The 14,056-nt window shown below is 40.0% G+C and overlaps 1 protein-coding gene across 1 annotated transcript in view; it reads right to left on the minus strand.

Annotated features, from left to right (window-relative positions):
* The window catches only part of ccdc141 (coiled-coil domain containing 141), an 87,137-nt gene that overhangs the window by 38,465 nt on the left and 34,616 nt on the right, over positions 1-14,056 (minus strand). Inside the window, exons 8-13 of the mRNA XM_042427131.1 lie at positions 13,336-13,512; positions 8,875-9,078; positions 5,498-5,577; positions 4,104-4,242; positions 3,820-3,939; positions 28-378 (exon numbers count right to left, since the gene is read on the minus strand). Coding sequence (XP_042283065.1) covers positions 28-378; positions 3,820-3,939; positions 4,104-4,242; positions 5,498-5,577; positions 8,875-9,078; positions 13,336-13,512 — 1,071 coding nt within the window. The remainder of the gene's footprint in view (positions 1-27; positions 379-3,819; positions 3,940-4,103; positions 4,243-5,497; positions 5,578-8,874; positions 9,079-13,335; positions 13,513-14,056) is intronic.

Below are 14,056 nucleotides of genomic sequence, written 5' to 3' on the forward strand. Positions count from 1 at the left end.
TAATGGGACAATAGAAGAGACTCTGACCTGCTGTGCTGTCCTGAGGAAAGTGACATAGGGTTTCAGCAGCTGCAGGTTTGAGTCGATCTTCTGGTTCAGAGTCTGCAGCTCCTCCAGAACCAGATCAACCCGACCAGCAAGTTCAGGACTCAAACAACCAGTTGGGTCATTAGCCGGCAGATTGGGCTGAGTGGTGCTGGTTCTGGTCCATTTGCCTGTGCTGCCTCTCTTCAGCTGCTCTGTCAGGGTCTTCAGGAGGGACGGCTGTCTGCTGGTTTCACTGGGAGGTTGAGAACTAGTTTTGCTGGTCACATCTGTGTGCAGAGTTCTGATCTGATCCACGATCTGCTTCATGTTCTCTGCATTGCGACCTGCAGCCTGGAGAGACAATCACAAGGAAAATTATTTCTCCAGCAGCATCAGAAATACGTCTGGTCTGGACTTTAATCTGGACCTTTAAAGTTGAACAGAAATTTTAAATTTGCCACATCTTGTCCAAGGAAATAACTAAAATTCTACTGCAGCTATTGTTCATAATTTTACATTTTTCAAACAAGGATTAAACAGTTATTGGAGATATCTATGGAAAGAGTGTCTAACCATCAGGCCTGGGTGGGGGTTTCCCAAGATAGTGTTTGATTGACATTTTATAGTGTTTATGACATTATATTTATCAATGAATCCTGATGAAACCAATCAGTTAAACAAACTCCAAGCATGCCTTAAGGACATAAAGACTTGGATGACCTGCAATTTTCTACTACTAAACTCAGATAAAACTGAAGTTATTGTGCTTGGCCCTAAACACCTTAGAAACACATTATCTAATGATATAGCTGCTCTGGATGGCATTACCCTGGCCTCCAGCACCACCGTAAGGAATCTGGGAGTTATCTTTGATCAGGATATGTCCTTTGACTCCCACATAAATCAAATTTCAAAGACTGCCTTTTTTCACTTACATAATATCGAAAATATTAAAATCAGGCACATCCTGTCCCAAAAAGATGCAGAAAAACTAGTCCACGCATTTGTTACTTCTAGGCTGGATTATTGCAATTCCTTATTATCAGGCTGCCCTAACAAGTCTCTAAAGACTCTCCAGCTGGTCCAGAATGCAACTGCACATGTACTGACAAAAACTAGAAAAAGAGACCACATTTCTCCCATTTTAACTTCGCTACATTGGCTTCCTGTAAAATCTAGAATAGAATTTAAAATCCTTCTCCTAATTTACAAAGCCCTTAATGGTCAGGCACCGTCATATCTTGAAGAGCTCATAGTACCGTATTATCCCACTAGAACACTGTGCTCCCAGAGGCAGGGTTACTGGTGGTTCCTACAGTCTTTAAAAGTAGAATGGGAGGCAGAGCCTTCAGCTATCAGGCTCCTCTCCTGTGGAACCATCTACCAGATTCAGTCCAGGGTGCAGACACCCTCTCTATGTTTAAGAGTAGGCTTAAAACTTCCCTTTTTGATAAAGCTTATAGTTAGGGCCGACCAGGCTCACCTTGGATCAGCCCTTAGTTATGCTGCTATAGGCCTAGACTGCTGGGGGACTTCCCATAATGCACTGAGCTCCTCTCTCCTCCTCCTCCTCTCCATCTGTATCATTCATGTAACATCAATGCATGTCACTAACTTTGCTTCTTCCCCGGAGTTTTTTGTGCTTTCTCATCTCGCAGGAAACCCTGGGTTCCGGTCCGAGCCTTCACGGTCCTTCACAGTCCTGTTGGCATCCTTCCCTGGCTGTTGCTGTTGCTGCTGTTGTTATTGTTATGATTGTTGTTGTCTGTGTGTCCCCCCCCCCGCCCCCCTTCTTTCTCTCTCTCAACCCAACCAGTCAAAGCAGATGGCTGCCCACCAAGAACCGGGTTCTGCTTGAGGTTTCTACCCGTTAAAGGGGAGTTTTTCCTTACCGCTGTCGCCAAGTGCTGCTCATGGGGGAATTGTTGGGTCTCTGTAAATTAAAGAGTATTGTCTTGACCTCCTCTATGTGAAAAGTGCCCTGAGATGACTTTTGTTGTGATTTGGCACTATATAAATAAAAATTGATTGATTGATTGATTAAGAGCTAGTGTTGCTAGATGCCCCAACCCTACATACTGGAGCACATCATAGCCCTGTAGCCTATGAATGCTGATACAAGAAGGTCTTCCCCTTTTGAACAAGTCATAATAGTGTTGGTTATGTACTGTTATTTACCGAATTCAGACATCTGTCACTTTACAACAATACAACAGTAAGGTATAAATCAGACCAACCACACTTTCACACCAGCCTATACTAACTGAAACCAAAGAGGCAAACGCACCAGAGAACCAAAAACCTAACCTGTTTGGTGCAGTGGCTTTTGATCTGCTTCCAAGAAAACTGTGTGAGTTGACAGTGTGATATGTTAGTTATGTTATTTATTGTGTCCTGTACATCCAGTCTACATGTGCTTTGTGGACTTGGAGAAGGCTTACAACCGTGTCCCTTGGGATACCTTGTGAGGGGTGCTGCAGGAGTGTGAGGTACTGGGTCCATTGCTGTGAGCCATTTGGTCCTTATATAACTGGAGTGACAGCTGTGTCCACATACTTGGCAGGAAGTCAGTGACGCCTTCAGTGATCTTGGGCTCCACCAGGGCTGAACCTTGTCACTGATTGGGTTTGTGATTTTGATCAATCGCAAGGCGCAGTCAGGGGGAGGAGAGTGTCCGGTTTGGTGACCTCATGACGCCTCTCTGGTTTTTGCAGATGATGTGGTTCTGCTGGCTTACACCAGGACCTCCAGCAAGCGCTGGAGAGGGTTGCAGCCGAATGTGAAGCTATGGGATGAGAGTCAGCGAGTCATCTTCCAAGTCAGAAAATGATGGCTTGCTCCCTCCAGGTTGGGAGTGAGTTGCTGCACCAAGTGAAGGAGTTCAATTATCTAGGGGTCTTATGCATAGTGAGGGTGAGATGGAGCAGGAAGTTGAAAGGAGGATTGGTGCAGCCTCAGCAGTAATGCAGGCATTGTACTGGACCATTGGTGGTGTAGAAGGAGCTGAGCTGGAAGGCGAAAACTATCAATTTAGCAGTCGGTCTAAGTTTCAATGCTCAACTATGGTCACAAGCTTTTGGTAGTGACTGAAAGAATGAGATTGTAGGTCGATGCAATGAGTTTTCTCCGCAGGGTGTCTGGGCTCTGCCTTAGAGACAGGGGGAAGAGCTCGAAGATCCGGAGAAAGCTCAGAGTAGAGCCGCTGCTCCTTTGTGTTGGGAAGAACCAGCTGAGGTGGTTTTGGCATCTGGTTAGGATGCCTCCTGGGCGCCTCTCTTTAGAGGTACTCCGGGCACATCCAACTGGTAGGAGACGTCGGGGCAAACCCAGAACACGCTGGAGGGATTACACATATCTTCTGGCCTGGGAACGTCTCCCAGAAGGAGCTGGAGGACATTGCCGGGCAGAGGGATGTCTGAGTTTGCTTACTCAGTCTGCTGCCAGACTGACCTAGTCCCAGATAAGTGGTGGAAAATGGATGGATAGATGTATATGCAAGTCTCCAGCCCACATGGACTTACAAGTCACCAAAAAATACAGTTGTGATGAAACATTCACAGTCAGACATGAACATACCTTTGTCTTCTGTTCCAGGCTTTACAAATAAAAGCAACCATTTCTACAATCTTCCATCCAGAATAACTCATCAGAAAAAAGTATATATGAGATATACTGTATATGATAAGTAGATTTGTCGTCCTTATATTTCAGAAAATGTTGTTTAGATCCACTGCACAAATTTTAGAGCCCTAACGTGTGTGTTTGTGTGTGTGTGTGTGTGTGTGTGTGTACCTTAGCCTGTGTGTGCAGCAGTAGGTGTGTGTTCAGAGTGTCCTCTGCCTCATGGAGTTGCCGTCCTGCTTCATAGCTGTTGGACAACACACTGCTGCTCTGCTGTACCCAGCTCAAGACCTGTAATACACGCACACACACACACACACACGCACACACACACAGAGCACGTCATGTGGTTCACTCAGTATTTACATGAAGTATCATTACTTTTGTATTCAATAACAAAATCCTGAACATTGAAATTCAGCTTCTATAAAGAAGAAAAAGAAAATATTGAAAACCTTGTCCACAAGGTGTTCACATGACAGCAGCAGCTGTTGTCTCTGATTGGTCAGGTCATGGTGAGCACAGTCTTCACTTTGAGTCTCCTTTTGCTCCTCCTCATTTCCCAGCATCCTCTGCTGTCCTGCCACCTGCCCACTACCAAAGGAGAAGAAAGGAGGAGGGTTAAGCAGAACGTACACACAAAGAGGTCATGAAGAAGCTCCTATTTGCCCAAATATCATCAAGAACCTCGATTTATTCTCCGGCTAGCTGCTAGCTGATAGCTGTTGTTTTCACTCATCAACGTCCCAGCACACAAAGCGCTCCTGGCTACAGGAGCCATTTAGCTCAAACTTGCAGCCTTGTAGTTGGTCAGATAGAGGTTGGATCCTGTTCTCACCACTAACAAATCAAGATCACTTACTCTTGAGGGTCTGTTGTTTTGGTTCGAATTGCTGTGTTCAGATGTAAACAAACAAATCGTATCAAGGAGGAAAACCAACCAGAATTCAATGAAACCACCCTGAACTACGCAGGTTTCAAAATGCTAATAGAGGCTGTCAATCAGCTTGGAAGAAAGTGAATGGACACAGTGGATTCTTGACCCAGGCCATCATTCTTCAGTTCACATCAAGAGGTTGCAGGAATGCATTCTGGAAGCCAATAACAGCACCTATATGTGGGGTCATCTGCTGCAGTTTAAGGAAGATTTCTAAATAGGGGATTGTGAGAGAAGAAACATTCTCTGGCTAGAAGACCAAAAAGCACATAAAGAACATCGGATCCAGAGCTTTCATTCAGGGAAAAAGAGAAATATTACTAAGGGATCATGACATCATCATCATCAGATTTATTGTCTTGTAATGTGACCTGATAGCCAAGTTTCCATCCAAATGTAGGGCAAATTTTAACCAAAATGTCCAGTAAATAATCAAAATGAAATGTAGTGAATACTTTTCTCCATCATCTCCTGAGATAAATAGCTGGTGGCGCTAATTATTCAGTTGGTGCCATTAAACTATTACAGAAGAAGAGGACACAACAAGACAATGTCATTCAAAGAGCGGGAGTCAAAGCTCAAATGATGGAAAACCATGTGGGAAACGTGATGGAAATATGTACGTTACAGTCTCCTCATCGCTCCACACAGATTTGATGTTTTCAGCTCTTCAGTGACATTTAAGTCACATGCTTCATGTACGTCATTATTTATTCACTAAGTCTGTTTACATTTGCTTTTTATCTACACAATTACTTTTACAACACCAAACACTTTTTAAGATATTTCTGGTGTATCCACTCCTCTTTTTGGGTGCAAATTGAAAATTTGGCTAAAAACAGATGGGTGGAAATTGACTTGGTGAGAATATAAAATTCTGGCAAGCAGTTTTGATTTGAACATTTTTCCTACCTTGTAGAAGTTGTGGTAGCTCTCTGCTGTTTGGTCTCTTCCTGCTTCCTGCTCAGTTCAGACAAATTGAGTTCTTCAGCCTGAGAGAGACATAACACACTTTAAATAATAAGGACATACAGACAGAATTCTGCCACTGGCAGAGGTGGCACTGGCCCACCCAGCCAAGTTTGATCAAGATACATTCTGTAATAATAAATATATAAAAAATATATATGGAAATAAATAAATATAAACTTGATTTATTGTTGACTTTTGTGTGTTGAATTTGTCTTCTGATTAAAATAGAACTGTTGAAACAAGTCCTAGGAAGTTACAAAAATGCAAGAAAACTCCAAGGTACTCTCTTTAAAAACAATTAAAATGTCTTTATTGTCATGGCCCGGGCATATTAGACTTTTAAGACAAGACTCCAATGCATTCGAGCCTTCGTCAGGGAGTCAAACAGATCTCATGAAACACTTGGCCCTTTTCTAGTGGTATTCCACCAATAGGAATCTCCCTCTTGGATATGGTGTTGTGGCCTAGGGAGGGTGTTGACATATATGAACTCCAGCACATGGTGGCGTTTTGGCCCACAATATTAATCAAAACTGAATTAAAGAGCAACAACGTGAATACAAACAATGGCAATGCTTACAAAAATCAAAAAGATGTTTACAAAAAAGCAGTAAAATCTGGATTGGTCATTCAAGTCCTGAAAGTCAAAATCCACAGTGGGATTATAATTGGTGCCATCTTGTCTCTGTGTGTGACTGGCTCTTAGAGGTGAGTAATGAGAACCAATGGTGGGGGTCTTTTATCCAAATGGAATTATCAGTTCACACTGGGATGTAAATTGGTCTTCCCATCTTGCTGGCTCTTGTAGCTTGAAGGATCAAAGATGGTTTGGGTCAGTGGTCTGGTTTGGTGACCATACAGAGAGAGAGGACCACCCAACCTTTTTGTACAGGATGCAATGATGAATGTTATAAGTATCACTAGTAATGAACCTGAGTGCAGAATGGTATACAGCATAAAGGAAAGTTGCAGCCAAAGCATGCCTGTACAAGATGTCACCATAGTCTAAAACTAATAAAAAAAGCTGCCTCAACAAGAGTTTTTCTACAATTTAACAAGAAGCAGGATCTATTCCTAAAGAAAAGGCCAACCTTTTGCCTTAGTTTACTCACAAAATTTGATACTTAATTTTTGATATCTTCTCATCAATCCAACTGCCAAGGTATTTGTATATCAAGACTCTTTCAATATTGGTGCCACTTTAAGTTGTGATGATGAATATTTTTGGCTCTAGTGAAAAACATAAATTTGGTTTTGTCTGCGTTTAAGACTTACCTTTAGATATTAAGCACAACTTCTAAATCTGCAAAACAGTGCTGAAGAGATACCACAGTAGACTGTACAGTATCTGCAGCATTGCACCATTGGTTCTCATTACTCACCTATAAGAGCCAGTCACACACAAGCTGGCACCAATTATAATCCCACTGTGGATTTTGACTTTCAGGACTTGAATGACCAATCCAAGAACTGATCACTGGGCAAACCAGCATAAGGCACAAGATGATACACAATATGCCATGCTCCAGTGACATACAGACACTCACAGACATTTACCAGAACACACACACACACACACACGCACACACACACCCACACACACACTCAAAGGGCATGGACCCCTGCCGTTTGCAGTCAGATCAAGAAGAACAGAGGACTATAAAGCCATGGACTTACAAATGTCGTTTTAGATTTTGTCTAAGGACAATTATTGTTGTATGTTGATATGTGTGTATATCATATGTGTGTCGTTACGTGCTTTAGTTAGACTTTTATTCCACTGCCTTTAAGCCGAGAAATGTAACACTAACATAGTTCCATCATCCTTGATAACACTAACATCATCTTTAGTACCATTCTGCTTGGTTCACTTTCAGAATGCTAAAGTTACTATCAAAAATGCAAAATTAAGAATCATGCAATTGCTATACTGTAAATACTTTGATAAATGGAGTAACATATTCAGGAGTTGAACCCACCCAGGAGGGGACTGACTCTGCTCCCCCAAAACTCTGCAACCCCTGGGATTGGCTAGGATGCAGGAAAGTTTGCATTTGGCTAGTCTGAAGATGTGACTCAGAGCAACAGGAGGTGAAACTTCAAAAGTCTAGAGTCATGAGTTGAGGATCAAGCCTAGGAGAGCATAAACCAGGAGCTCTCTTCAAATGGGAACTTTTCAACTCTGGACCGGCTGACTTACTCATCATTACAAGATCCAGACTCCAGCTTCTCACCCCAGCACATCAGATTCCATTCTATGGAAGAAACCACCCCAGGGAGCAAGCAAGTATTTGTACAAAACCTTCATCAACTTGCTTAAACCCTGGTGCTTTCATAATTTGTAATTTCAATTGGCAATTCAGAACTAAGCTGTTGTACCATTGATTTGACTCGCTGCTTCTCAGGTAACAGTCATCTCATCTGTTTATCAGGTCTCTCATACCAGCTACCCAATAGATAACTCTGCATCATGCATTCAAATCATTCACTAGCCATAGCCTTGTGTACCAGTTTCCCTTTCCCTCTTGTGTCCCTCTTGTGTGTTTGTAAAATGTTGTAGTGTTTAGTACTTGTAGGTGTAGTATTACTAATAAATGTGTATGTAATTAAAGTGGACTTGTTTGTGTTTTCCTGTGCTTACATCTTAGTCACTTAACCTTAAAAGACCTATACTCTTGCAAAATCATAATTGAGATTAATAACAATCATAATTCTAATTGACCTCTCTTGTGTGGCCAACAGAAGGACTATTTCCCTATTATTATACATATTCTAATATGAGTTATGTCACTGGATGAATAATTTTTAGTTGGAGTTGTGCACAATAATAACTCATAATTCCCCCATAAAATCATAAACCTATTTGAGTGCACAAATGCCTACAGTGCAGCCTTTATAGACTGATGCTCTGTTGGCTTAGCATGTTGGATAGGCAGTGTTTTTCTGTTATTGCCTTTGTGATGCAGAATGTTGCAAAGTAAAATGGTCGCTGTTTTTTCAGTTTGTCTGTTTCTTCTTACTTTTCAGAAGTCAAGTCAGTTTTTAAAAACTGCAGTACAGACCTCCATCTAATGTCCCAATCTCATTCCTGCTCCTCAGAGGTTGAACCTTTTAGATTTTAACTACTCAATTACTATTCCTGTAGTGCCACCCTCATGACAAACTCTACATGTTAAGCTCCACTATTTGTAAGGTGGGTATATTAGAAAATGGAAAGTAGCATCAAGACAACAGGAAATTGTTCACATTTCTGAATCTGATTATATCTGTTGATTGGTGGGAGGTTTCATTCCTAATCCCAGCTAGCAGCTGGTTACCTCTGATCTGGATCCCAACTGCAGGTTTCCACTCTCATCTGAAGTGGATGTAAGCTTCAGATCTGGTCTGGATCCAGACTGAATGCCTCTGGTCTCCTTCGATCTGGAATCTGTGTGTCCGGTGTCTTCTGATCTAGATTCAGGCTTTGGATCTGATGCGGACACAACCTCCAGCATCTCGTCAACTGTGAGACTCCAGTCCTGCTGTGAAAAAAACCAAACAATTACTGTTTTTAAATATTACTACTACCACTACTAGTACTACTAATACTACTACCACTACTACTACTACTACTAATAATAATAATATGAATAATGTCATAAAAAACGGTATCAGTAGTAATCAGTAATCAGTAGTATCAGTAAAAAACAGTTTTCATATCTATGCTGTTGCACAGCTTTATGTTCCTCTAAAACCAGGTGACACTATAAATGTACAGTATACAGTATATATAAGTATAATAATTTTTAATGGTGGCAGATTTTGAGAAGGTTGTTCATGCTTTCATTTCTTCTCATTTGGACTGCAGTAATTATTTTTACTCCGGTTTGAGGTTTAAGTCAATCGCTCGCAATAAAAAATGTTGTCACTAGACCAAACTGTAGCTAAGCAGATCACATCACTCTCATCATTGCATCTTTGCACTGGCTCTCTGTGAGTTTTTAGAAATGATGTTTCTGATCATTTTGACTTTGCATAGTCAAACTCTGAGTTGTTGAAGCTATTTAATTGTTAATACCTTATAAGCCACACATTGCATAAACTTCATGCAAATGAGACTGAAATTTGATCTGCAAAAAATCTTCTTCTTAATATTCTTAGATTACAGATCAAACAAAAACAAAATTCTACCTGGCACAAAGTTATACAGGTTGTTTTTGGTTTAAAACAAGCAAGCTACTCACTACTTGCAGGTGCTGACACACCCACAGTGACAAACCAGTAGCGTTTGACGCAATTTGTCTGCACCATTTTCTTTTTTACACTCAGTCTAATCAGGTCTGGTAGGGTCTCTGGTCTGTGCGTCAATATGTCCAATACCTGTGTGGATCCAAATGGATCTGAGTATGCTCAATATCAGCTTTGATTACATGGTGTGTCATAATCACCACAGGAGAAAAAAATGTATTTAATCAGTAGCCTTAAATGACACCGTTTGGAGTTTAACTGACAGATATTAAATTGGTTATAAAATTATGATCTTCTGTTTGTTCCAAAATGTTTTATTGTTGGTGAAGAAGGTGAAAGCAGGACTTTACATCATTTTTATAAATGAGTCTTTGAAGCATTAACAAATTGTGTTTGGAATTAGTTTCCAGTGGTGCAAGAAGTACTCAGACCCTTTACTGAAGTAAAAGTACCAATACAGCAATGTAAAAATACTCCATTACAAGTAAAAGTCCTGCATGAAAAATCCTACTACAGTACAAGTACATAAGTATTATGAGCTTGATGTAGTTAAAGTATTGCAGTAAAAGTACATAAGTATTATGAGCTTGATGTAGTTAAAGTATTGCAGTAAAAGTACATAAGTATTATGAGCTTGATGTAGTTAAAGTATTGCAGTAAAAGTAGTGGTTTGGTCCCTCTGACTGATATATTATTATATATGACATCATTAGATTATTAATAGTGAAGCATCAGTGTTAGAGCAGCATGTTACTGTTGTAGCTGCTGGAGGTGGAGCTAGTTTACACTACTTTATATACAGTTAGCTAGTTTGGTCCAGTGGTTCCCAACCTAGGGGTCGGGCCCCTCCAAAGGGTCAGCAGATAAATCTGAGGGGTCGTGAGATGATTAATGGGAGAGGAAAGAAGAAAAAACAAAGTTCTGATACACAAATCTGTTTTCAGTTTTTGGACTTTTTCTCTAATCTTTGATTTTTGCTGAGATATTGGATCATTTGAACATTTATTGAAATGAAAGCATGTGAGAAGTTTAGAGGGAAAAATCACTATTTGGTGGAGCTGTTAACAACTCATAGACATGTGAAATGTGACCCCGACTACACACTGCTTTTTGTAAGACGTCAAAAGCCAAAAAGGTTGGAAACCACTGGTTTCATCTTTAACAATGTGTTGTATTTTAAAAGCTTGTTATATTATCCATTGTGTCAAATCTTCATCTGAAAAGTAACTAAAGCTGTCAAATAAATGTAGTGGAGTAGAAAGTACAATATTTCCCTCTGAAATGTAGAAAGTAGCATCACATGGACAATTAAAGTATAAATGCCTCAAAACTGTACTCAAGTACAGTACTTGAGTAAAAGTACTTAGTTACTTTCCACCACTGTTTCCATGACTTTAAATTATTAAAGGACATTATTAAGATATTTCTGCTCTTTTTGCTTGGAGTTGCTTGTTAATTGATAGATCATCATGCTGCTGTTCGTGTTCTAAGGTCTATTAAAAAAATAATAATTTATGCATGTTGGGTTCAGGTAGGGTTTTCCTGGATCTATTTTGGATCTGCCCAACATTTCTAACCTGTGAGGACCTCTTCTCCTGACTCTGAGCATGTCAGGCTGGCCAAATATGTTGCATCTTTTAAAATCACTTCTTAAAACTCACATTTTATTAGACAGACTTTTCTTCAATTTAACTTTAACTTAAATTTTGCTTTTATTTTATTATTTGCATTTGTTGTTGTTTACTCTGTTTGTTTTTCGTTGCATCACATGATGTCACAGTGCGTTTGATTGTAACACCGCTCAATGTGTATTAATCATGTATTTAATATTACTGACACTTTTTTATCTTCAGTGTGTCACAATGCTGTAGTGTTGATATAAATATAAATACTGCATGTCTGCCTATTTTTCATATATTTCCTGGTGATGTCTTCCTACTATTGCAGCTGACTGTCTTACTGGTATCTGACCAGTTCAGCTTCAGTCTTCAGCTGGTCAACCATGGAAGAATGATTCTTTCACTGAGTTTCATTCTGCAGCTTGATATCAGAGTTATCATCCAGAACGTTCAGCAGACAGACTATTTTTAAACACAGTCATCGGAGAGGAGAGAATGTAAGTGCAGGCAAGATTTATATTTATAAACTGAACACAAGATGGATGCTGACAGGAAAGACTGATGACTTAAATCAGCTGTTAAACGCAGAGGGTGAGATTTACTATTATTAATCTTAAAATTATAATAATACAGTCTTTAGGATGAGTTATATTATCAATAAAGTAGGCGATGACCTGTTCGAGAAATGAAAAGAAATGTAATAGGACTCACAAAATATATTGCAACAGCAATTGCGACAAATGGGGAGAGACACAGCAGATGATTCACAAGAATACTGAGGTAAAAACTGTCAAATGCATCAAATAAATGCCTTATCAAACGACAGCCTGTGGTGATTTTACAATATCGTCTTCATGTTCAAGTTTAATGAACACAAGCTGCAGCTCCACACTTCCTGTTCATCTGGTATAAAAATAATCATGTTCATTAAACATTATTGCTCTGTTTTTTCTTCCTAAGCAGATTTAGTTACAGTGCTATTTTCATTAGTTCATATATTTTTAGAGGACTGATTCAGCTTAGCTCTCTGAGTATTTTTGTGGTGTGACTGCTGTGTGTCTGCTGTCGTTTAGATTTCTGTAGAATAAAAGTATTGATACACTTTTTCGCCTACCACAACCTTCCTTGGAGCAGAGAGAAGTAAACTGTCCAGCAGGTGGAGCTGTTTCAGCTGGAACCACTCTGACCAGACCATAAAGCAGTCTGGTCAGAGTGGTTCCACATTTTTACTTTCAGAAAGACGGTTGTGTTTATCATCCACTTTAAAAATTTTTTTGTGATTTCCCTTGCTGAAATTGACATTTTGTATAACAGAGTTTGTAGTTAAGGGAATTCCTTCTCAACAGAAAATACTTTGCCTTCACTGTGAGATACTGCATTCAAACAGCAAAACTCCCTGAAAATCCTTTTACTTCACACACATTTCTTTTTGATAATATCGATAATGCACAGTGATGATATCCTTTCACTGCAGGCAGCTCCTTTTTTCAGTAATTGTGTAAAATTTTTTTTTAACTATTTTCCACATACTCCCAACTATTTTAATAGGTTTACAAAGGATGAGCTACAGCTAAAGCTTTAAAATGATTTCTGAACACCATTCCAAAACTCAAACATCTCATCGACCTATTTGACCCCATACTATGACTGAATCTTGCCATCTCTGTGCACTTTCTGTGGGTGTAATGGCAGAACTGAGAAGTGAGAAGCTTTTGAAGCGCCAAAAAGATGATGTTTTATCTTCTGGGCACAAGTTATTAAAATGTATTGTATCATATTATATTATCATATTCATTATATTAAAATATTGTCTTATTTGCACATGATACTCAAATAAAGCAAAAAAACCCCCCCAAATACCTGTGAGCTAAATGAACTGATATAATGTGAGCTGTCCATGTAAACCTGCTCCCTGCTGTATTTGTCTCTTACTTCTGAACTGGTGTGTCTGGCCTCTTGTTCTCTCTTGCGGCTCATGATGCTGTTCTCCGCCTGTTGGAGCTGCAGCCTGACGGCCAGGTCCGCTCTCCTCCTTCGATCCTGCAGCGTCTCCATCAGCTCCTCCAGCCTCAACGCCACCCCCCTGCTGCACTGGGAACTCTGGGAGCTCTGGGAAGAGAACGCAGCATCAACATCTCTGCACTCGTTCACTCACATTTTTTCCCAGAAAGCAACAGGGGCAAGCTCTATTTCCTACTTCAACAACATATTTCTAACTTTATTTTAAGTGTAAATTTCCAGCAGTGTGGTCAGAAGTGTGCTTTACTGCACCTGCAACACACCCAACAGTGATGTGACAGTGTACTGACACACCATGGAGTACACCTTCACATCACTGCAGCGAGGTGTGAAGAAACCACAGGAGGTCAGTAAAAACAAGATGGTTTAGTTACAGTTTAAGCAGGAAAGGACTGAGATTAAAAATATCTTCTAGAGGATCATACATAACATACAACAAAAGCTATGTTTTAATTTTGCCATTTCAATACAGTAAATGAATGTTGTGCATCATTTTGTACAGATGGGAGAAGATATTCAACAAGCCCTGATAGACATCAAACAAACTGTGACTTTGGAAAAAAAACTGCTCTAATTGCAAATTTAAAACTTGAGCATTTGTGTTGAGCAAAGATCGTACAGTTTCCATGACCAC

Source organism: Thunnus maccoyii, chromosome 11, assembly GCF_910596095.1.
Source record: "Thunnus maccoyii chromosome 11, fThuMac1.1, whole genome shotgun sequence".
NCBI lineage: Eukaryota > Metazoa > Chordata > Actinopteri > Scombriformes > Scombridae > Thunnus > Thunnus maccoyii.